The sequence below is a fragment of the Marmota marmota genome, unplaced genomic scaffold (assembly GCF_001458135.2).
Source record: "Marmota marmota marmota unplaced genomic scaffold, marMar, whole genome shotgun sequence".
Classification (NCBI taxonomy): domain Eukaryota; kingdom Metazoa; phylum Chordata; class Mammalia; order Rodentia; family Sciuridae; genus Marmota; species Marmota marmota.
In genome coordinates, this window is record NW_026000000.1 from 4752396 (window position 1) to 4777792 (window position 25397).

The 25397-nt window shown below is 38.4% G+C and overlaps 1 protein-coding gene across 15 annotated transcripts in view; it reads left to right on the forward strand.

Annotated features, from left to right (window-relative positions):
• Sgms1 (sphingomyelin synthase 1) overlaps positions 1-15968 on the forward strand; it is a 289949-nt gene extending 273981 nt beyond the window's left edge. For all 15 annotated transcript variants that reach the window (XM_048807437.1, XM_048807436.1, XM_048807435.1 and 12 more), the window contains 3 exons: positions 9530-9683; positions 13254-13420; positions 14356-15968. In XM_048807437.1, the coding sequence (XP_048663394.1) occupies positions 9530-9683; positions 13254-13420; positions 14356-14535 (501 nt within the window). In that variant the 3' untranslated portion in view covers positions 14536-15968. The remainder of the gene's footprint in view (positions 1-9529; positions 9684-13253; positions 13421-14355) is intronic.
• The last annotated feature ends 9429 nt before the right edge of the window (positions 15969-25397 follow it).

Consider the following 25397-nt stretch of genomic DNA (forward strand, 5'->3'; position numbering starts at 1 on the left):
ATATATATATATATATATATATATATATAAAAACAAACACACACACACACACACACACCAGGAATTGAACCCAGGAGTACTGAAATATTGAGCCACATCCCCAGACCTTTTTAAAATGTTTGATTTTGAGATAGGGTCTCTCTGAATAGCTGAGACTGGCTTTGAACTTTGCGATCCTCCTGCCTCGGCTTCCCAAGCTGCTGGGATTATAGGCATGCACTATCACAACCCACAGTTTAGCAATCTTAAAAGAAAAAGCTGTACCTTGGTCCCCAGATACAGAGACAACCTAATGCTAATGGAAGAGAAGAAATACTGACACTGCTTTCCACTCTTGTTTAGTTATTAGATGAGTTAATCTAATAGTGTCTAAGCATTAAGGTAAGGTGTGTGTTGATTGTGTCTAATCTAATAGTGTCTAAGCATTAAGGTAAGGTGTGTCTTGTGACTTCTGTGGTGGCCTTAGATTTGAAAAACTTTGAAAAGAAAGATTACAGCAAAGGCACTTAGCTAGCTGATGCATTAATGTGGCATGGAATTTTCAGTGAAATGATTCTTTTAAACATGAAAGACATGCTTTTTAGTTCCGCCCCCAGCACAGATCCCACTTTTGGACAAGGGTCATGTTTGGATGGCATCTGAGGCTGATTGAAAACTGGAGCAAATGAAATAGCAAAAATACCTTCGTTTTCTTCTCTGCATTGTTAGCTTGTCTCAGTGCACAGATGAGAAAGGTCAGAGTTCCTCCTTCAACTTGCTGCTGAGCTGGGACTTAAGCTGCATAGAAGTCATCACCAGCCTAGTGGTCCCTTATCTGGCACCAGTTTAGTCTCACAAAGTAGTAGACTCTCTGCTGTTTGAGATATATTTTTTAGTTTATTTTATTTTTATTGATATGTTATACTTTTACATAATAGCAGGGTTTGTTGTTACTTATTTATACATGCACACAATAGAACAACATAATTTGGTCAGTTTCTTGTTCCCTAGTACCTTCTATTCTTTAGAATTTTAGGATCTTCTTTACGTCTTTCTTACTTTCTCAGATAGCAGAGTATTCTAAGTGCCCTTCATGCTGACAAACTTTGATAATCTGATAAGCTTCCTGCTGATCTTTTTTTAATATGTATTTTTTAGTTGTAGGTGAACACAATACCTTTATTTTTTTATTTTTATGTGGTACTGAGGATTGAACCCAGTGTCTCACACATAGCAGGCAAACACTCTACCACTGAGCCACAACCTCAGTCCCTTCCTGCAGATCTTAATTAGGACTTCAGAATATGGTTGGTTTCATTACCAAAATTACTTTGATTTCCTGTTGAATTGTGTGGAACTTAAACACTATATTGGATTTTATCTAATAGTCTCTGTATCTCCCAGTTTCTTGTCAGTATAATTTTCCTTTTTGTTCTCATTTTTCCCAGTTTCTTGCGTATAATTTTCAGTAACTGTCCCACCCCCCAATGTTCTTTACTCTCCCTTTTCTCTCGGTGCTACTGTTCTTTTTTTAGAAATAAGAAAGATGGCAGTGTACCAAATCATACATCTATCTATCTGTCTCTCTTGTAAAAATTATATTACCTTAAATAAATTGTTCTTTCATTGTAGATACATTGAAACAATGCAAAAAATAGGGAACTTTTTAAAAAAGCATTCATAGCCTTATTGACTATTAAAATTTCAGTACATTAGTCCTTTATTTATGCATATGCATATTTTCCCTCATAATTCTGACTATGCTGTCTATATATTTATCAGTTCTGCCCCTTGTGTTTAGCATTTAATATATGCATTTTTACATTATGGTTTTTTAAACTTTTTTGTAGTTATAGATAGACAGCATGCCTTTATTTTATTTGTTTATTTTTATGTGGTGCTAAGGATCGAACCCAGTGCCTCACACGTGCTAGGCAAGGGCTCTGCCGCTGAGCGACAGCCCCAGCCCAACATGATGGTTTTTTGACTGAAGGCAAGATAACACTCTCCTAGATTGCAAGGCAAGCACATGGTTGGTATGATTTCCTTTGATAAACAAGCAAGTTGCTTATTTCCTGAACAAACATTTATAGAGAACCTTTCCTATAGTAAATAAGAATATGGGTAATGGAAATTCATAGTTGATTTTTACTGAAGATTTTATAAAGCTTTTGATAAGTTTCTTTATTAGAGGCCATAAAATATTTTAAGAATTTTTGATAAGGGAAAGAGAGACTAGTTGAGTATTTGTGTTCTTTTGCTCATAATTACTTAGAGATTCCCATCCCTTCAAAATGCCTGCCTAGTATAGGAATTGATGAGTACATTTCAGAATGGAAAAGTACAGTGAGCCAAATTCTTCATAGCTGAGTGGAGGAAGAAGTCTTCTAAAAAGTTGTCATGTGTACATGAGTTGAAAGAGGAGTACACAGTGAAATCGCTACTGCCCGACAGTTGTGGCAGGCATAACATTTGTGGATGAAACCACATCTTTTCAGGAAATGGAACAGTTACCATAGGAAAGAAGAATTCAGGAAAGTCTCTTGAGTGTTCAAGAGCTGATAACTGAGAGGTATCCTGCAGGGCTGCATGTTTAAGGAGACTCATCCCAGTTTGACTTGCTGGTTGGCAGGCATTGGGTTTTCACTTAAGAACCCCTCTAGAAGATTGACCTAACTTGGTAATAGTGATGTTGCCTTCAATCTATATGGCAATATTTCAGAGGTTATTTTTGCAGACAGATATTAATCTTACTTTGACAGGTAGGACTTAAGGATGAGAATATGTTGTTTTGCCATTCTGCAAATGAGAAAACTGAGGCCAGAATGAGGAAAATGTTTTTTCCAGAGTCACCTATGTGGTTAGCCTAACAATAGAGTTTGAAGTTGCATTCATGCTTGGTAGTGTTCCTATGAAAGTGAACTTGGAGACCAACATAGCATGATATAAAGCAAGGAAAGTTTAAATCAAATTGAGAACACCTTGTTTAAGAAAGCAAACAAAGGTAAGATGCTCCAATTTTATTGAACAGCAGCAACAAAAAAGTGAACTGAGAAACACTGTTCAGCCTTGGACATTGTCCTTGTCGTTTCTCAAGGTGTTTGTAGCACTAGCTAGCTCTTTCCAGGGGCCTAAAAATGACATTGTTTGATCAGAAGTGAGACACTGTGTCCTCCCATACTGATCAGAAGCCTCTCCATATACTTTCTCATCTGTAAGAGGAACATCATAACATCTGCACTAACATCTGACTGGGAGGGGTTAGTGAGATAATTGACAGGAAAACTGTGGTAGAAGTTTGGAAACTGTCTACAAATAAAATTTTTATTTTATAAAAACACCCTACTATATATCTTTTTTTTTTTTTAACTGTGCAACTAGATAATAGTAAAACAAGGCAGGGGAAATGAGGGGCAGCTTTGAGTCACACCCTGCTGCTGTAAAATCTAAAATATTTATCACGATTTCAAGCACACTGTCTTCCCAGTGACAGCTTCAAGGTCATGTTCAAGGGCATTTCCATAACTTACATTGATTCTTAAGTACCTATCACTGGTTAGGAAGGCTTTATGCCAGTTGAAATTTGGAAAGGGCATATTTGGTTGTTTTAAGCGTAGTTCTTTGGGAGTTGGTGCTGAAAGAGACAGCAATACATCTTGCCCAGTCTCTGTTGCAGGCTGCTGTGGATATGGATTGGCAAGAATTTTACCCATCCTCTTTCAGGCCCTGCTGTTTTAATTCCTTGCCTGAGTATCTAAGAAGTAGCTTTTTCTGTATGTTTCATGGATAATAATGCATTTTCTGTTTGTGGGGAGGACTATCCTTCAGGTACAGTATAAAATAATTTCCCCTGGTAGGTAGATTCCTTGAGCAAATGATTGGATGAATGAATGCTTTGAGGAATGCTTGGCAGTTCCTGGCCATTGCACTGTGGTATGGATAGCATATTTCTATATGATATCTAGGCTGCAAAAGAAAAGTCACTGTGTTTCTATTTCCTGTGTATCTAATTTTGTGAAAGACTGTAAGTACACAAGGTAACATACAATTTTGTGAATAATGTAGTTACTTAATGACAGGATATGTTCTGAAATATGAGTGGTTAGGCAATTTCATCATTGTGCAAACATCATGAAGTGTGTTACACAATCCTAAATGGGGTAGCCTACTACTTAGCTGGGCTATATGGTATAGCCTCTTATTGCTCCTAGACTATGTTACTACCAAATAATAAAAGGCAACTATAACACAATTATCAGTATTTGCATATGTAAAATTAAAAAGGTAAAAATGTGTGGTATAAAAGAAAAATGGCACACCTGTGTAGGACACTTATCATAAGTGGATCTTGCAGGACCTCACATTGCTCTGGGTGAGCGAGTGGCTTCTTCAATAATAAATTAACCTTAACTTAATGTAACTCTTTTACTTTATAAACTTTTTAATTATTTTTACCATTTGGAACTCTTTGTAATAACACTTAGCTTAAAATGCAAACACTATACAGCTGTACAAAAATATTTTCTTTCTGCATATTCTTATTCTGTAAGCCATTTTCTATATTAAATTTTTATTTGGTTAACTTTTTGAACTTTTTTGTTGAAAACTAAGTCAAAAACATGCTATAACTGTGGCTATACAGGGTCAGGATCAGTACCACTGTCTCCCACCTCCACATCTTGTCCCATTGGAAGGTGTTCAGGGTCAATAACACATGGAGCTGTCATCTTCTGTGATAGTAGTTCCTTTGCCCCCTGAAGGACCTGCCTGAGTCTGTTTTACAGTAAACTTTTTTTTTTTGTAAAAATAGAAGGACTGCACTCTAAAATAACAAAAATAAAGTGATAACAGTTGTTACTATCATTAACAAGTGTTAGACTGTGTATATGGTTGTATGTGCTGTGCTGTTACATAGCTGGTGGACAGTAGGTTTTCAAAAGCATCACCACAAACAGTAAAGAAGTAACAAGCTGCACCCTGACACTACAGTCTACAATGGCTGCAGTGTCACTAGGCGATAGGAACTCTTCAGCTCCAGTGTAGTCTTATGGGACCGCTGTCGTCCATTCAGTCCGTTGTTGACTGAAATATTATTATAAGGTATGTGGCGTGCACATAAGGAGTCAGAGAACTTGGATTTCAGTCCTAGATATATCTCTAAGTGCCTCTTCTGGGCTGCTCCAAGATGAAGCATTAGTAAAAGGTCAAGGATTATTTTAATAGCATTTCTGCTCCTTAGCCCTCACTTCCAGCCCTTCATCAGTTATGTTAAAACTGATGATTCGTGCAGCATCATTTGATGTTTTAGTGGCAGGCTCTCCCCTTCCTCCCAGTTAGGGCACTGAAGCTCAGTGACTGCTCCTGCTCTTTAGATGAGTCAGAAAAAAGCCAGTGCCCTGGGTCTCCTGCCGACTGAATGAGAACAGACGATCACCAGTTTTTTCATCGATTGAAAACAATACCTGGGAGACGCATTTTTTAATAAGCAAAGGCTTGCTGGGCTTCAGTGTATTTGATGCCTTGCCTCATTTGGAGGCCTTTCCCTCCTCCTCCTGTTCTCAGTTTCTGTATTTTGGTATTAAGTAATTTGCCCACTTCATTTCATTTCTTGGTTATTCATTAGAATTTGAAGAAAGTGGCTTTATTTTTACTGAAAACTGATTTTCTATAACCCTGAGAGACCATATTTCACAGATATGAGGCTTTCATGATAAAATTTTATAGTGTCCTCTGTAGGTTTTTATGTGAGCGTCCTCCAGATAATCTCTGCTTTCAACAGTGCACATTCAGAAGCCCACTCATAGGGAAGCTCCAGTTCTAGTTACTGTTGAATAATAAGCATATTCCATCCTCTTTCCCACTGGATGCAGTCAAAAAATACTGTGGAATGTTTGTAGCAGCTACTTGAGACTCAAAAGTAAATATTAGCTGGCAGATTGGGGAGTGAAACCAAAATGTAAAGGATGGGGGATCCAGGTTTCCTGTTTGTCTCTCCATGTACTGACCTGCCTGGACTTAAAGGCAACACAAATCCTAGAACTGTATTCCCTGCAGGCAGAGCTTCAACAGAATCCCTTTCTCTCTGGCCCAGGGAGAAGAAAAGCCATTCTGGGACAGAGACTGGGAGAAACCCTCCCCATTTCCTTGTGACCTGTGAACATTCAGAATGTGGCATGTCTAGACTTTGTCTGGACATAGTTATTTGAACACATAGAATTTTACCATTTTATTTTGTTTTCCCCCTCTTAATATGGGAAAATGCTTACGCCATTGCTGTCCTACACAGTTATCGGAAACTTATTTTTTAATAATTTACTAAGCAGTCAGCCTGGTTCAGTTCTTCTCATACTTTCATGCACATCTGCATCACCTCAGCTTTTGGGTCAGTAGGTCCAGCTCTGACAGTTTACTTACTCAAGTTAGACTCCCCATCTTGGCCAATACTGCCCCTGAACCAGACCTTGGACAGCAAGGGAGCTATTTGACAGTCCTCACAAATGTTGTTTCCATTTTGCAGCTTGTTACAATGAGATGTTTGTGCAAAAAGCTTTTCTTCATATTTGGGGTCATTTCTTTAAGATAGACTCCCAGAAGCAAAATGGGCTCAGAGGTTATGGCCATGGAAATTGCTGGTAAACTATGGTGATCTTTACAGAGGATTTTTGCCAGTGGTCATAAACTAGATGATATTATGAAGGCTCAGGATGGTTCAGCCACCCAGGGTCACAGAGTAGGTCACTGGGAGAGTCGTGATGTTAACACAGAGTGATTTGGCCTGCTCTTGCAGGCTTGGCCATGTGAAGAGCCACTGCTCTCTCAACTCCTCCCCAACACCAGCATGTTCCTTGGTTTAAGGCTGTGCTAACTTGACCTGGGAAGACATGAGCTCCTATCAGGTTAATTTTTATTTCTATTTGTTTGACAGTTTGTGCCTCTATCTGGTCACATCCTTTGTCCTTGAATAAATTCTGTTTGCTGAGTTGGCCTCATTTTACTTAATTTCTATGTGCTGTGTACATGATAAAAAACATTAACTTGTCTCTGCTGCAGTTTTGTAATTTGTCTTGTACTTTGCTTTTTTAAACATAATTAAGTATTTTAGATCATTGTAAACATCCGTCCTCTTTTCCCTTTCCCCACTAGACTTGAAGAGGCTTTCCGTGTTTGGCTAACATGGGAAAATATTTTAAAAAGAAGGCTTAAGGATTTTAAGGACACCTGTAAGAAGTACAGCATTGATTTATTTATTTTTCCTGTTTTCCTCCGTGCCACGTTAACTTCGTTACTTCTCTTCCTCTCCCCCAACACATACAGTCTCCTGTGAAGATTTGCTTGCTAAAATGAGGGGGTACATTATGAGGAGAAGCCACCTTGGTAATGTGATTATAGTTTTAACACAGAGGGAGTTAGGGAGGATCATTTGAAATAGTCTAAAATGAGGAGATATATCCAATTTTTTTTTGATGTAACTTTCTTCTACATATTATCCGTTGTTATGACAGAACTAAACCAAACTTTTAATTTGAGATTTTAGAAAACTGTATCATGTTTGTATAATTATGCAATTTTAAAAATGTTCTATCAAATTTGTTCTGAGACACAATGATGACTTGACCCTAACCCAATTCTGGCTACTTTTCCCCTTCATTTTAGCTCTTTGGTCTGAATTTTGTGGTATTTACTGCCCCATCTTTAATTCTTTTTACAGATTTTTTAAATATGTTTACTCCTGGGTCTCTAAGTGTTGAGGGAACATTTCTGCTCTGTGACTTTTGGATGCAGACTTTCCCTTTTACTGACTTCCTGCTGTGGAAGGCCAGGCTTTCCTGTCCTGTGCCTTGTCCTTACTTCCTCCATCTCTGCCCATCCCCACATCACACCTTCAAGCTTCTTGTCCTGCCTTCCCTCTGCAGTTCTCTATCGTCTGTTTAGCTCAATATTTAGGGCCTATATTATCAGAGTTCTGGAAGTGCTACTCACAGCTAAGCCATGTGGTTTCCAATAGTTTTCTTTTTCTGCACAATTTTCTTTTCCCTGGAGAGTAAGTAATTGCTGTTTTGCTTTCATGATTTTTCCTTGTGCTTATTCATCTCGAAGTTGACTCTCCTCAGTTTGGTCAGAGGCATTGGAGTGTTCTGTTAGTCTCATCTCCTGGAAGTCGTCTCTCCAGAGCCCCTCGGCTGGTCCCTTTCTAGGGAGCTACAGCAAGGTTCTGTTTTCCCTTTGCTGGCAACCTGGCCAGACCTGTTTCTTCCTTTCCTCCATGTTACTCACTTTGTGGAGCATATCCTCTGTAATTCCTGGAAAAGAGTTTATAGGTGGGCAATATTTTAAAATCTTATGAATATAAAAAAGGCTTTAGTTTATCCTTTAGTTTATGCTTGATTGTAATATGTACTGGTATAGAATTCTAAGTTAGAAATCACTTTTCATAAGAATCTGAAGGCATTTTTTCAAAAGCCTTCGGTTTCCCATTGTTGCTTTTAAAAGTCTGATTCTAGTGATCCTTCATATAAAGCTTGTTTTCTTTAATCTCTGGAGACTTTAGCATCTCTTCTTCCTCCCTGTTTTTGAAGTTCTGTGATGCCATCTTGTGATACAGGTCTGTCTTCTGTTGTGTGGAGCCTTCAAGGATCTCTGAACTGGGAAACATTTATCCTTCATGTGATCTGTGCAGCCTGCCATCCTTAACTAGAAATATTAAAGACTTTTTATAAAGGAAAATTATAATGAAACGTGTCTCCCAAAGCCTGGAATATTATCAGTTAATTGTTGAAAAAAGACCTTGGTGATCAAATTGGCCAACAAGAATTTAAACAGGTGCTGACAAGCTTAAAATATAGACAGTTGAACATCGTGTTTGAAGGAACAAATCCAAGTTGCAACAAGTGAGTTGTTAAGTCCATTTAATTACTTTAGTATCCAGCCCAGTCTTGCATCATATGCAGGTAGATTAATTTATAAACTTTTTCACTCCTATTAAAAGTGAAGGCATATAGTGCTACCCACATACTTTCAGAAGATTGAAGACACATTCTGCAGAGTCCCTTGTTTGATGCAGTGACTATCCCAGCCTCCTGCTGCTTTTGCTAAGTTAGTAGAATAGTTGTCCTCCCAGGCCAAGCATAGCAAAAATACATCTCTAAAATTTTCTTCTTCCAAAACAGCAGTTTTTGTAAGTAGGTCCACTGATTTTTCTCTGATAAAATTATTTAAATTTGGTAAACATTTATTGAAATGTGCTGTAAAACATCCAAAAGTTTCAAAGCCAAATGCTTCATCTATAGAACTGAACTTTCTTCGGGTGCTGCCTATGGAATGGTAAATGTTGAGAGGCTAAATTTCATGGTGTGGATTTTGTGTGTCTTAATAAACCCTAATTCTGTGGTTTGTTTGTTTGGTGGTGCTTGAACCCATGGCCTTGTGCATGTGAGGCAAGCACTCTGCCAACTGAGCTATATTCCCAGCCCAAACCCTAACTCTGGATATAGATAGTAAACATAGCACACTTTTATGTGGCTAATAATCTTGTTTTCTTCTCTCCTGCCAGCTTTTTGGAGACTGGGAAGCCCAATTGAGGAGAATAATGAAGCTCATTGCTGGAGGTGGTTTGTCCATCACTGGCTCTCACAACATGTGTGGGGACTATCTGTACAGCGGCCACACGGTCATGCTAACACTCACCTACTTATTTATCAAAGAGTGTAAGTCTAACACAACCATCCATCACAGTTTCCTTACCTGCCATTTTCCAAGGTCTCTGGTCCTTTGAAAAATCATGTTTTGTGGAAGGGCTGCTGAAGGAAGACTGGAGGCTTTAGGAGGGTGGTGGCTTCATCTCATCACCATGCCTGGAATGCAGCTGGCACCCAAAGGGAATATGTGGAAGGACATAAATGTGCTTCTTGCAAGATGTCTTGTTTTCCGCATTTCAGTGTAGTTATGGGGTAGAGGCAGTTTCCAGCACAGTGTACAGGGTGTGTTATGATCAGTGGTACAGCTCTTTAAGGAACCAGAAATTTCATAAGGACACAGAAATCCAGCATCGGGCCTGGTTAGATGATAGAAGCTCATGTATTGACTTTGTAGTTATGTTTTCAAGCACTTGACACTGTGCCACGTGCTGAAGGTACAGTGGTGGGTAAGAGGATTCTCTGCCCTCAGGCCATGGGCTTAGGGATGAGGCGGACACTAAATGGGACATTTCCTTTAGGAAGCATACTTAAAACATTCTATTGTGAAACAAAGCCAGACATGATGGCACATACATGTAATCCCAGTTACTTAGGGGGCAGAGGCAGGAAGATTGCAAGTTCAAGGCTGGCCTCAGCCAAGAAGCAAGATTCTGTTTCAAAATAAAATATAAAGGGCTGGGTATAGCTCAGTGGTAGAGCTCTTGCCTAGCATGTGCAAAGCCCTGGATTCAACCCCCGGTACTGCCATAAATAAATGTTAATAATATTAGTACTTGTAAAACTAACAAATTAACATTATAGATAACCCCATATGCTGCTCAAATTTAGCATCTAGAATTTTGCCTTATTTGCTTCAGATTACCTTTTTCAAAAGAAATAAAATGATAATATGTGATTAAATCCTTTCCTTCTCTCATTTTCCTGCATCATTTCTAAGCTTATTTTTGTATTTGAGAATTGGGTTTCATGGTTTTAAAATTTTATATAAATGGTTCCATGCTATATATATATTCCTCTACCATCTTTTACTCTCAAATTTTGTTTTTGAGACATGAGTTCATTCATTTTAATTGCTATTAGTATTTCAGTACTATAAGTGAACCGTTTATTTATTCAGTTCTCTACTTAGAGGAAATTTAGTGGTACTTAGCTTGGCATAGTGGCTCATGCCTGTAATTTCAATGACTCAGGAGGCCAAGGCAGGAAAATCACTATTTTGAGGCCCACCACGGCAACTTACAAAGACCCTGTCTCAAAATTTAAAAAAAAAAAATTAAATAAAGGACTGGAAATACAGTTTAGTGGTACATGCCCTGGGTTTAATCCCTAGTAACAGAATGGGGGTGTGGGGGAAATTCAGTGATACTCAGAATTTTACTGCTAAAAGCAATCTAATGAGCATTATACAGGCGTTTCCATGAAAGGCAAAAAGTAAAATCAGACTGCCATGGTTTCACAGAGGTGGGATGTACATTGCAATCTGGAGGTGTATTGGGAGCATTGTTGTCCTCTCTGGGAATTAATGTGACTGGAGTTTTCAGTGAGAGCAATAATGAGAAATGAGTAGGGATAGGTAAGTAGTAAACAGATTGTGGAGGGTGCCCTAAGCCACAATAAGGAATCTGAACTTCCATCTGATGGAGATGGGTGTCTATCAAGGGGTCGGAACAATGGAGCAGTACCATCTCCTGTGTCCTTCAGAGAAGGAGAAACCACTCTTGGCAGCAGGTTGTAAGATGGACCAGAGAGGGATTAGAATGGAGACCAGGAGAAAAGTTGGTTGATTGTTGTTAGAATCAAGGAAAAAAATGGCGGTACCTTGAACTACCATGGTGGCTTTGGGGATGGAAAGAAGCAGAAGGTACTGAGAGACATTAATAAAAAGAGTCAACAGATAACACATAACAGTATAGATTATGAGTGTAGAGGACAGAGGTGGTGAGCTTGGTTAAAGTTTTGTTCTGGTTTTGAAAACTAAGGTAAGGGAGTACTGGAGAAAGAAAGGGAGAATTGATGTTCCTCTACTTGTATTTAGTATGCAGTCACAAATAGTGAATTCTAGCAGTTCTATTGAGAATTCAGTGGATGTGAAGCAGCCTTTGGTATTGGGTAATAACCAGGTGTGGAAAATGGAAACCTTAGAGGCCAGATGCTGACAGCCCTGAGGAAGGGATTCCTGCCCTCTGCTGGCTAATACTGAAATCTTTTAATGCTGTCAAAGCTTATTTCAGCAATAAAGCATTGTGCCATACTAGGAAATGCAGAGGCCTTGTGTCATAGACCTCTTGATTTTGAATCCTGGTGTTACCATGTGCCAGCTCTGTGACCCTGTGAAAAATCTGCAACTTAGACTCTGAGTCTTAGTTTCCTCATCCAAGAATGATGTACTTGGATACTAATACTAATAGAGTTACACAGAGAATAAATTGTAGCTATTATTTGTTGTTGTATTGTTAAGGTACCAAGTACAAGTATTACTGAAATATATCCCTGCCATAACTACCACTTTAAAGTTGTAATCTGCCCTTCACTCCACCTTCTTCTGACCCCTTATCTTGCTCACCTTTAAATTTCTCCAGAGCCTTTAATATCTTCTAATATAGTATGAAATTTAGTTATTATAATCATAGCCTCTGGTCTCTCTTCCCTCCTAGGAAGTGTCTCCTCATGAGGGCAGGCCCTTTCCCATCTCTGCCCATTGATCCTGGTAACCAGAGCAGTGCCTGTCCCTGGCATCTGGCAGATGCCCCATGTATAGTGGTTGAATTAATGACATGAATGACTACTTCCTGGACCTCTTAAGAATCCAATAAAAGCCTGTACTTCTCCTCTGGTGTGGGGAAGCTACATTCAAAATTTTTGCCTAAAATTCCAGAGCCTCTGAATCCGTACCCACTGAGAATGCAAGATAGAGAGGTAGGCCTGTACTAGTAGAGACTTCAATATTTCCCTCAGGTGACTCCCCAAATGAAGGTAGAGAAAAGCATTTTTCTGACATATTCCTACCTTTCAGAGGCTTTTGGATGAGAGTTCCCAGGCATTTAATTCTTCTTCTGTTTGTATTGAGAAATGGAAACCTCAGAGACTTTCAGATGAGTTGTACAATTATGGAACTTGAAAAGCAAATAAGACAGTTGTATTGGTTATGATCGCTTAGTTCATGTATGGAGATGTATGGATCAATAGATACTGATTTTTGTAAAGAGCATTAACCCCAAATTAGCTACAGGTAAATTGGGCTAAAATGTCAGTGAGTAATATTTTAAAGGGAGAAGCATAATGCATTAACCCATCCTTGATTAAACTACTCTTTTAAACTGCATTGATTATATCAGTCAAGTAATAATCAAATCTGAATTACTACTGCTGGTAGTAAAATCACTATGTAAAAATATTTCCATTCTAACCTTGGTTACAGATAAAAATGAAAGCCTCTAGATTTACTATCCTAAGAGATCTGTTTTCAGAAGGGAAGACCTAAGGTAATTAGACTCAGAAGCATTGTAGCAGAGGTATGGTGGGTATCTTCTTGAGTGTTATTTGGATGATGGGACTGTTGTACATTTCTCCTTTTTTCAGATTCCCCTCGACGACTCTGGTGGTACCACTGGATTTGCTGGCTTCTCAGCGTCGTTGGAATCTTCTGTATTCTCTTAGCGCATGACCACTACACTGTGGACGTGGTGGTAGCATATTATATCACCACAAGACTCTTCTGGTGGTATCACACTATGGCCAATCAGCAAGTGAGTCCTCCCTGCCCCTGTTGGATGTTAGATCTTGTTGTTCCTGGATAGGTGCTGCTGGCTTGGGCAGGGAATGCAAAGAATCCACAGATGTCTTATGCATCCTTTTCTTTTTTCTTGTTTTTGTTTGGGTCTGGTTTGGTTTTGTTTTAGGCAGGGTCTTGCTGTGTTGCCCAAGCTGGTGTTGAACTCCTGGGCTCAAGCCTCAGCCTCAGCCTACCAAGTAGCTGGGGATAGTGTGACACCATACCCAGCAAAATGTTTCTTTTAAAAATATATATATATTTTTTATAGTAGATGGATACAATACCTTTATTTCACTTTTATGTGGTGTTGAGGATCAAACCTAGTGCCTCACACACTAGGCGAGTGCTCTATCAGTTGAGCTATAACCCCAGCCCAGCAAAATGTTTCTTAAAGTGTAGTCAGCTAATATTGTGCTGTCTTTTGTGACATTGATCCTCTTGAGAATCAAGATGAAAAAGTATTTAATATAAGGACACAGGAGAATATGTCTTCTAAAACAAGTACCATACTCTCATTGTCTATGAAAAAGATTTTCTGAATCTGTGTCCACCCATTGCTAGATTTGCACTCTTACCCTCTTCTCATTACTCTGGGTCCATCACCAGTTTAATACTTAACATTTCATTAAGTTTTTCCATTTTTAGCATAGAAAAGCTAACTGAGGTATTTATTAATGGCCAAGAAACAAACAAGCCCCATGTTTTCCTTGCCCTGCTAGTATTGGGGTTATTTGGTTTTCTGCTGGGAGGGGCCCATGGGCAGGTATGTGAAGAGTATAGTGATCAGAGGATGAAGCTGGGTTGTGTGAGTGGCCATGGGCAGGTCCAAGGTTCTTCATGAATTTGAACACAGGAAGCATTTGAATTTAAAGTAAAAGATTGTGAAAATGTGTTTCTTTGTTATCTTAGGTGCTAAAGGAAGCTTCCCAGATGAACCTCCTGGCCAGGGTGTGGTGGTACAGGCCATTTCAGTACTTTGAAAAGAATGTCCAAGGAATTGTACCTCGATCTTACCATTGGCCCTTCCCCTGGCCAGTAGTGCACCTCGGTAGGCAAGTTAAATACAGCCGGTTGGTGAACGACACATAACAGCTGTGCTGAGTGGGGAAACAGGAACTGTCCGAAGTGCTAAGAACTCCATGAGAGAAGATGCCATAAAATAAACACCTCCCTGACCCTGTTATCTTTCAAGAGTTACCTTGACTTAACCTATTGAGTTACCTGGTCAGCACTGTGATCTTTTTTTCTCTCCAAAGGACCTGCGTTGGACAACAATAAAGAAAATCTAACCTATCATGCACTGTCCACATTTCCTGTTCATGAGTTTGGGATTTACATAACCCGCAGCCACCACGTTCCTTTGTATATGATGCAACAGCATAAATGTAAGCTTTTATATCATAAGTTCTGGTCTTTCCAGTCATATCTGGAAATAAAGCGTATTATTTTCTTGGGAAAACATACTTTTCATATCTCTTGCCCCAAAGATTGGGCTGTAAGCCATTTTCTAGCAAATGTCTCTATGAAGGTTTCTAAGTACCTGAATGGGGTTCGATTCTGAAATCTTTCTACCTGTTGCACCGATATTCAAATAAAAATGACAGACACAGAGAGGTTTGGTAACTTTGGGTTTTGTAAAATCAGCAGAGACGGTGTGTCAAAAAGTGCAAAAAAAAAAAAAAAAAAAAGATTCTGTAATAAGTGATTTTCTAAGTATTTCCTAACTTTATTTTTCAAAATGATGTTATGAAAACCAAATTTAAAGATTTTTACATGTCAGAGAGAAGAGAGTTAAAATTTAAAAATGCTTCTTGGGAGAGAAATTTGTCTATGTTTCTAGTGCCTTTCTTGTCTTGATTGTATGGTCAGTAGGCGATCTTAAATGTTTTTATTTAAAATAAAGTATTCCATGAAAATATAAATGTATGTATACACTACTAAATTTTGCATTTATAGCTAAATTAAATCAGAAGACTGCTTATGGTTTTAAAATTGCTTTGAATTAAAGAATGGGGGTGTTAATTAGAGAGTCGAAGCCTGTTCACACATTGTGAGCAGGTGACAATGACATGTACCACTTAAATTATTTTATTGTCTTTTTGGTAGTTCAATTTTAACTACTCAATGAAAACAGCCATGAATATCTTTTTTTTAAAGAGAGCTTTGAAAATGATCACTTATCTAAAACTTGAAAGCTACAAATTAGTTATCCATACTCTCATGATAATTTTGTTGGTGAACAACAAAAAAGAGATCTATTTCTTTAAAATATATTTGTGCAGAAACTGCATGTAACTCTAAGTTTTACTCCTAACATATGTATGTTTGGGGAAGTATTCTATTCTATACTTGCCAATGTGGAGAACAAAATAGTTTTTTAAGAATGAAGAAGTATATTATATCCATTCTGTATTTTACGTGCAACAGAATTATCTTCTGTAGGGTTTTTTTGTGTATTCACAAGGTGATATTTGTATTGTAAAACAATAATGGTGAAGGAAATAAAAAGGCTTTTAAAATTTTGTTTGTTTTAAATCTTTGTAAAGTTATTATTCCAGAGAGTATACTGATATCTTACAGCTTATCTAGATCGTACATAATCAAAATGCACTTTTTAATAAAAACTGATACTTAAAATAAATGTCTATTATTGCTAATGTTTTCACATTCTTCACAAAATCACAACGAAGTCATTATAACAAGGTGGGGTTTCTTTACTGAGTTTAACACAGGGCCATTAGTAATCATCAGTTTCTTTGTGATTCCTTAAAATGTATTCTTTAGTTACCACTACAGATTGGTATATAAAAAGTATATTTAAAAACCTTGCAGATAAGTTGAATTCACACTGTACACCTTTGTTTTCTGACAGTTTTGAATTTTCTAATTCTCAACTAAGCCACTCACTTATTTTTTCTTATAGCTTAGAACTAATACAGCTTTTCCAGTTTAAATGGAAAGCAAAAGAAAATCTGAAGTGAAAAACGGTGATAGTATTGATAACCATGGTAATAGAAAAGAACTCTTTAAAAAGAGAAAAAGCCAACGATGATTATTTCTGATGTGAAGGAGGAAGGTGTTAACAGTGGAAACCTATCTTGGTTGAAAGATGTGTTCTGGGAAGCTAGAGATGTGAAACCAGTAGAATGTTCTTGCATGGGACTTTGAGCATGTGTGCCAGATAGAGGAAATATGATGTGCTCTCAAGGCAAACAGCAAAACTCTAGGATGGGACTGTGTTTAACTCTGTTGACCAGGTGCTCCATATTGAGAGGGAAAATAAGTTGAGTAAATAGAAATGAACTATTGGCACATGCTAAGAAGAGAATGTTTTTCCAAAGACTATTGAAATAATTATATTAAAAATTCATAACTTTGCATATCATATATTTACCAGGACATTCACTTGCTGATTGCCTAACTGTTCTGATGCATGAGTTGATGTACCATGTGGTTCTTCTACTCTGCATATTCCAGGAAAGACTAAGAGAAACTTCTTTATATTCTGGAAAATTGTGGTGCATTTGATAATGACCGCCTGAATAAGCACAAGTACTCTTTTGCTAAGCTAAAGCCCTAGACAATAGCTTCCATCATTTTATTAATTTTACAACTTAGATACTTAACATATATTAGTATCATACAACCACAAGGTGTAGGTTTTCCCCATTTTACAGATGAGCCCACAAAAATGACACAGATACATGAAATAATTTGTCCGGGAACATGCAGCTGATAAAGTGGTGAAAATCCAATTGGAATTCAGGTTCCCATCCTCCCCTACCAAAACTTTTGAGCTTTCATAAATTCTGCAATAGGAGTCTTTAGGAGAAATTTCTGCCAGTGGTGGCACATTGAAGCAGAATGACTTACTAATGGACTGAGTAGCGGAAAATTCACACTATATGATGTGAGAAAATTTTGCCAGTTTCCTAATTCTTTTTTCTCCCAAGCACATACCAAAATTGATGTTTGATAGTTTTTTTAAAAACATCATAAATGTATAAAATGAGAATGCATGCCATCCTTAAGTTGATCACCATTATATGAAAGGTCAATCAACCAGGTTTGTTTTTGTTGTGTGTGTATATTGGTTTTTTTTGCTTTTTTTTTTTTTTTTTTTTTTTTTTTTTTTTGCTTTTTGCAGTGCTAAGTAGCAAATCCAGGGCCTGGCACATACTAGGCAAGAGCTCTATTATTGAACTACATCCCCAGCCCTGTCAACCAGATTTTGAATTAACTAGGAAACATGATTGTTGAATTATTTCTTATTGATATCCTTATCTTTTTCTCCCTATAGTCAGAAACCTTACTTTGATCAAATCAAAACTGTTGATTTGATATTCTGCTTACCAGTACTTTAAAATACTTTCATATCTCCTAAGAGAATAAGTTAGAAGGAAATTAAGTGATCCCGTCATCAGAGAGACCTTTCAAATTAAAATGACAGTTGACATAATTCAATGAATATCTACCAATTATAATTCTTTTCCATTTGTTACATTTGTTCTATTTCCACCTCTCTTTTTTCCTGCCTTCCTCTGTGGACATTATATGATTCCGTTTTATGTCTTAGTTTGCCAGTTAAACTTTTTTAAAAATGCATAAAGTGGGCTTGCTTACCTGTGTTGCCTAAGGTTCATTACTTGGGAGGCTGAAGAGGGAGGATCACTTGAGCCCATAGGGTTCAAGATCAGTTAGGCAACAGCAAGACCCAATCTCAAAAAACAAGCAAATGAACAGAAAATGATGGTTGCTCTAGAGTTTATATTTTTACGTAACCAAAGCCTGTCTTTGAGTGTGGTGCAGGTGATAATGTTGATTTATAACACTGATGTTACTCACTTCACTTACCAAATGCCATAAGCACCAAATACATTGCTGATGTTACTACTTTAACAATCCGTTGTCTTTTAGGTCAATTAAGGAAAATGAAAGATTTTGTTTATCTTTGTTTATTCTCTTAGGCCTTTCTTTATGTAGAGTCAAACTTCTAATCTACATCATTTTCATTCTGCCTGAAAAAATCCCCATTCCTCACAGAACAGGTTTACTGGTGATGAATTCCTTCAGATTTTGTTTAAGAAAAATTTCTCCTTCACTTTTAAAGGATAACTGCTGAATCTGGGTTACTGGATTCCCATCCCCGCCCCAGTGCTTTAAGTGTTTCACTCCACGTTTTATTTACCTGGTTTCTCCTAAGAAATCTGCTTTAATTTTATCCTTATTCCTCTGCAAATAATGAGTGCTCTTTCACTACATTCTTTCAAAAAATTTTTTCGTATTGTTTTCTACAGTTCAAATATGATGTGTCAATTTATTTTTATTTATTTATTTATTTTGGTGTTTGGTGTCCTCTGAGCTTCCTTGATTGGTAGTTTGGTGTCATTAATTTTGGAAAATTACCAGCCACTGTTATTTTAAATATTTCTCTTGTTTTCTGTTTTCTTCCACCTTTCAAATTTGTCTTATAGTTTTATTTTTTTAATTTGTTTATTCTAATTTGTTATACATGACAGAATGCTTTTCAATTCATAGTACATACATGGAGCACAAATTTTCATTTCTCTGGTTGTACACAAAATAGAGTCATACCATTCGTTCTTTATACATGTACCGAGGATAATAATGTCCATCTCACTGTCCATATTTCCTACCCCCATACCCCTCTCATCCCCTCCCTCCCCTTTGCCCTATCCAAAATTCCTCCATTCCTCCCATGCTCCTCTCCCCACCCCCCCATATGGATCAGCACCCATGTATCAGAGAAATCATTTGGCCTTTGGTTTTGGGGGATTTGCTTACTTCACTTAGCATGATATTCCCCAGCTCCATCCATTTACCTGCAAATTCCATGATTTCATTCTCTTTTAATGCTGAGTAATATTCCATTGTGTATAGATACCACAGTTTATTCATTCATCTGTTGAAAGACATCTAGGTTGGTTCCACAGTTTAGCTATTGTGAATTGTGCTGCTATAAGCATTGATGTTGCTGCATCACTGTAGTATGCTGTTTTTAAGTCCTTTGGGTATAGTCCGAGGAGTGGGATAGCTGTGTCAAATGATGGTTCCATCCCAAGTTTTCCAAGGAATCTCCATACTCTTTCCAGATTGGTTGCACCAATTTGCAGTCCCACCAGCAATGTATAAATGTGCCTTTCCCCCATATCCTTGCCAACACTTATTATTGTTTGTATTCTTAATAGCAGTCATTCTGACTGGAATGAAATGAAATCTTAGAATAGTTTTGATTTGCATTTCTCTAATTCCTAGGATATTGAACATTTTGTTGATTGATTACATATCATCTTCTGAGAAGTGTCTGTTCATTTCCTTGGCCCATTTATTGATTGGATTTGTGTGTGTGTGTGTGTGTGTGTGTAGTTCTTTGAATTCTTTATGTATCCTGGGGATTAGTGCTCTAGCTGTCATGCTTGTGGCAAAAATTTGCTCTCAAAATGTAGGCTCTCTATTTACCTTGTTGATTGATTCTTTTGCTGAGAAGAAGCTTTTCAGTTTGACTCCATCCCATTAATTCTTGATTTTATTTCCTGCACTTTAGGAGTCTTGTTAAAGAAGTCGGGCATAATCTGACACAAAGTAGCAGGATATAAAGTCAATTCCTGTAAGTCAAATGCATTTCTATACATCAGTGATGAATCCTCTGAAAGAGAAATTAGGAAAATTGTAAAAATAGGAGGTAAAAGAATATAGAAGGCAACTGTAATATACTATTCAGACATCCCAGTCCTCAGTAGACTAATCCATGAAAAGTGCTTGGTTTCACAAATGTTGGGGATGTGAGGGTGGGAGAAGCGAGAGAGAAAAAAATTCTCAGAGGAAAATTAAAGATTGTTTCTGCTGAAATTCAGTATCTTTCCTGCTTCCCTTCTCATCCAGTAGGTGGGGTTGTGTGTTGTTTGCTGGTATCTCCATCCTCAGGATGAAAGTTACTTGGGTAGTAGGATTGGTCTTGGGGGCGGAGCTCCTGGAAGTAGGCATAGCACTTGTTGGTCCCCCTCAGTGGGGAGACTGCACCCCAAGGATCTCCTTTGGGACCTGTGTGTGTGATGTGGGTTCCGGGTCTTATCTCCTTATATCAGCTGTAGACCTCACAATTCCTGGTCTATAAATTAGTCTCTAAACTGTATCTCACTCACTCCCTCCCTTTCTACTTCACAGTCAGGAACCTCTCCAGAGATCTTGTGGGCTGCACTTTGGGGCCTGAGCACCTGTTGCAGAGAGCTGTTTTGTCTCGGGCAGATAATGATTAGGCATTGTGAACTATGGACCGGCCACATGGACGCAGGCACTGTGCTGGGTTAGTGACTGTCGGGGAGAGAAGGGAGTTAGAGACTATAGGTACCTTGATACTGCTTCTAGGCCCCAGCCAGTGTCCCAAGCTGGGTGTCACTCCAACTAAACATGGCAATGGTGGTAGCAACAAAGGTGTCCCAATATGGAGACAGCTGCTTTCAGGGATGGGGTGTCAGGTCTGTCCAGGCAGTGGCATTGGATGACGTGTTCAGAGATGCAGCTCTGTGACTTGCAGTGTTGTGGCTGGCGGCTATCTCCAGACCCTGACTGGTGTCCCCAGGTGCAGGCAACTATGGCAGCGGTTGAAGTGTCCCAAGATGGAGGCAACTGGGTAGCCACATGCTGGTAGATGGGGGTCCACACAAGAGCAAGGGCCGAGTGTCCTGTGCAGGCACTGATGCCAGGGGTCCTCTAATAACTCACAGCAAAACAGTATTCCCACTGTTTGAATCCCAGGCCACAGAGTGACAAGGAATGCAGCCTCCCTCTAGGCCACCATCTTGGATCCTCCATCTTATAGTTCTTGGGTGTTCTGTTTTTCCATTCTTTTTTTTTTTCTTTTCATATTTCAATTTGGGAGGTTTCTGCTGGCATATCTGTCTCTTTAGCCATGTCTAAACTACTGATGATCCATCCAGGGCATTCTTTATTTCTATTATAATATTTATAATTTCTAGCATTCCTTTTGGCTCTTAAAATTTTATTCTCTCTGCCTAAATTACTCATGTATTCTTGTATGGCATCCACGTTGTCCTTAGATCCCTAACATGAATTATATTTATTTTAAATTCTTTAGTATTTCCAACATCTGTATCATATCTAAGTTTCATTCTTTCTTTGTATCTTAAGAGTGTTTTCTTATGCTTTTTGGCTTGGCTTGTATTTTGTTGTTGCTGTTGTTGAAAGATGGACATATTGGTAAATAGCAATTGAGGTAAATAGGACTTTGGTGTATTCATTATCCAGTCTTGGAATAGGGGGTATTTAATGCTTGTTGTAGCTGTAAGTACCAGTAGCTCTACATTCCTTTAATGTGCTATTTTGGCCTCCCCTCCTGACTTTGGGTTTCCTTATGTCATCCTCCCCAGAGCAAGTCTGTATCTTCCAGCTCTGAGTAGTTATTCCATTACTTTTCATACTGGACTGTTGTTAATGGTGGAAAGACATTGTGTAAGGGAGTGTTCTCAAATCCAATGAAATCTCAGTGTTTCAGTGACCTTTGCCATTTTCAGGCTTGACCTTCACAAGTGTATTTTAAACCCCCCTCTTCCATCCCCTACCCCTTTCCTGACTGCAATCCCTAATCTATTTCCTTGGAACCTTGATTCCTATCTACTATACTTTCCCCCTTAAGTCAGATGGGAAAGCTGGAAGGGACTGGATGAGGAGTAAGAAGTTCTTACTCCAACACTGATCCATAGTCTGCCTCCAGAAATTCATCAGATACCATGTAGCTCTTCCTACCAGCTTACAGCTCTGTTGGCTTCTGTTCCATATCAGCAGATCTTGGCCCTGACTCTCGATGCACTTGTCTCCATATTTTGGGATGGTATTTGCACCTGTGACCTCAGTTCTGTAATAGATCCAAGGAAAGTTGCTTTTCAGTTGATCCAGCTTTTTCTTGCAGTCGGGAACAATGACTCCCAAGCTCTGCATATAGAAGCCAAAGCCAGAAGCCCTTGGTGATAGTTTTCATATAAATTAAACAAATGTGGGAAACAATAAACAGTTATCTATAGAATGTTCTTAAAGATTGAGTTTACACATTTGTGTCCTAACAACAGTTGAAGAACTAATGGCATTCAGATTCTTGTTTAATGACTTTGAACTCTCAACAGAGAAGGTATCCAGAAGAACATGAGAAAATAATACTGGAGTTGAAAACGGGACATATTCAGGTACTTTTTAACTTTTTAATGCTCTGGGAACTTAGAGATCACTTTCTAAGTTTCCTGTGAGACCTGTCAGAACCTTTAATATGCTAATGTGCCTTTGACTCCTATATGCAGTTGTATGCAAGACCAAGTGTCTAGTGAAAATCTGCACTCAGGGATGTACTGATTTATGAAATTTTTATGTTCCTGAGATAACTTCATCGGGAAAAAATAGTTCCTCTCAAGAACCCAAGTGGATGATGGAAACCCCCAAATCTTATAACTATGATGGGAGTCATGAATATTTGCTGAAGTACACCATCATATGTCTACAAAGGTGGGTTTCATCCTCTGAGGGAGCCTCCTGTATAGTGGGGTTCAGTCCTATTAGCTCTGCAAATAACCTGATATCAGGGGCTGCCTCTGGCAGTGTCATTTCTATCTGAAGATTACATTTGTGGACAGTTAGATCTCCCAAGGCATAAACTTTTATACAGACAGTTTTCTTTTTGCTTTTAGGAAGCTTTTAATTTATTGTATGTCCCTAACAAATATACACAATTTTAGGTTATATATTTGTACACTTGATTCATTTCCTCCCCACACCACTTCTCTTGCACCTCCATCTCCCTATTTTTTTTTTGTCCTGGTTTATTTATTTAATTGTTTCCTATTAGCCTTTGTCTAACAGAAGCTATTTTAGGGGGAAAGATGGCCAATGTTGATGGCCAGTGTCTCAATAAGCGGTCCTTCTTTCTGCCCAGGAATCCAAGCCACCCTAAAACTTACAATCTCAGATAATTAGCAAATAACAAAGCATAGATACTCAGAAATGTATTTACAGGAAATGAAGCCCCTGATAGATCTAGTCCACATGGGTTCTGGAACTAGAAAAAGACAAGATGGCTCCGGTGGTTTACTTAAGGGGGTACAACAAAGGCAGGGATAAGGTTTCAAGGGTGGAGTCTTGCAAGCTTCAGGATATATTGCAGTGGTCAGGTTGATTGACATCTTGGCAAGTCACACCCATCCCAGGAACTATGTGGGCCACAGCAGAGTGGGAAAGAGATTCACATTGTCCCTCGGCAATTGACCAGAGAAAATGTTCACTGGCTATTCACAGTCACCAGATGTCTCTATCCACGAGGCTTCCACATTCAGTGACCCTCATGTAACCCATGAACCATTCGTGACAAGCTATCATGAAAATAAGTTTAGGCCAACTCTAAATTGATGTATAATTCCTTTCTCAGAAGCTGACAAGCATTTTGATAGGTCAGATATCCACTCTCCCTGGGCCTCTATGGATTGTCCCTGCATGGGTGATAAAGGTCTCTCCTGTGAAGATGGATGGGAACATGGCACTGCCTCCTGGCTCTGTGATACCCCAATTACATTAAGCTTTTTCTTGCAAGGTTGATTGATAATGAGAAGTAAAACATATTTTGTGGTTTGTGGGTTTTCTTTTAGGGTCATAAATTTAAAATCTTACTAGGAGTTAAAAAAAAAATCCTTTGAATTGACATAATGGAACCCTGAGTACTGCCCAGCTCCACTGCGGCACTCACCAACAGCCTCTGTTGCTAATTGTGTTCAGCACTTGTGAACAGCTCCTGGCTTGGGTTTTGGTGGTTACGGATTCTTTTGGAGGGTGGAAAAAAATCCTTGATTTTTGCATCTTAACCCTTGTGTTAGTTTGTTTTAGAGGCCCTTAGAATTTTGCGACATTATCATGAGCTCTATTCCTAAATTTGAACAATAAAGGAATAAAAATGATGTGACATTAAAGAATGCCCAAGTTTGAAGTTGCCCACAGGACCCTATGATTTCAAGGCTAATCATTCGTTCATTCAACCCCTCATACACTCCTCACATTTCCTCCCTTTCTGCTCCCACCCTGTATTTATTCAACAGATTTTTTGGGGGGTTAGCAGATATTTGGTGGAGGTAAACAAAGCAGATAAGGGTAACTGTCCTCATGAACATTTATAATCTGTTCTGCAAAGGACAGTAAAGTGGATCTCAATCAAGGAGGACTACTGAAATAGATTCTTTCAATTTTAGGAACAGAAAGAAACAAGGAAAAATCTGACTTTTATGGAAAATATTGCTTCCTCCAAAACACAGTTTCTTCCAGGAGTGGCCTGGGCGCTCTCTTGAACTTCTATACCCATATATTCACCCTTTGCTTTGGACAAAGAGAACTGATAGACATTAGAGTAGCTTCTGATCACCACAGAAATACTTTCTCTCTGTTCTCAAAAGCAGAAAATAGATATTTTAGAAAGACTTCTGTTTAAAAAAGATTTTCCAAGTAAGCCCTAATTAATATAAAAATTGTGATTAACCAAGATGTTGTATAATCCAATTTGTTAATTGAAACTTTATGAAATAACCTGAGAGAAACTTCTGATGAAGCCCTATCAGGAGAGGGAAGCGGTAGTGGCCGGCTATGAGGGGGTTGCTCAACGTGTCTAGTTTCCCTATTAAACTTTCTGATTGTTATTTCCCTGCAGTGCCTGGTGTGGTGCTCAAAGCACAGACTCAGGTGTGTTGGATGAATTTGCTTTTGGAGAGCTTTGAGAACCAGTTGCAAATTCCTACTTTTCCTTTACCAGACTGCAGAAAAGTCTTCCTGGAAAGGAATTGTAGTCTGGATTTGTCTAATGTCCATAAAAACTAACCTTAGGCATACACGCAAACAAGAATTTCTACACTGAAACCTTTGGCTCAGCCATCCCATAATCTAACTGTGTG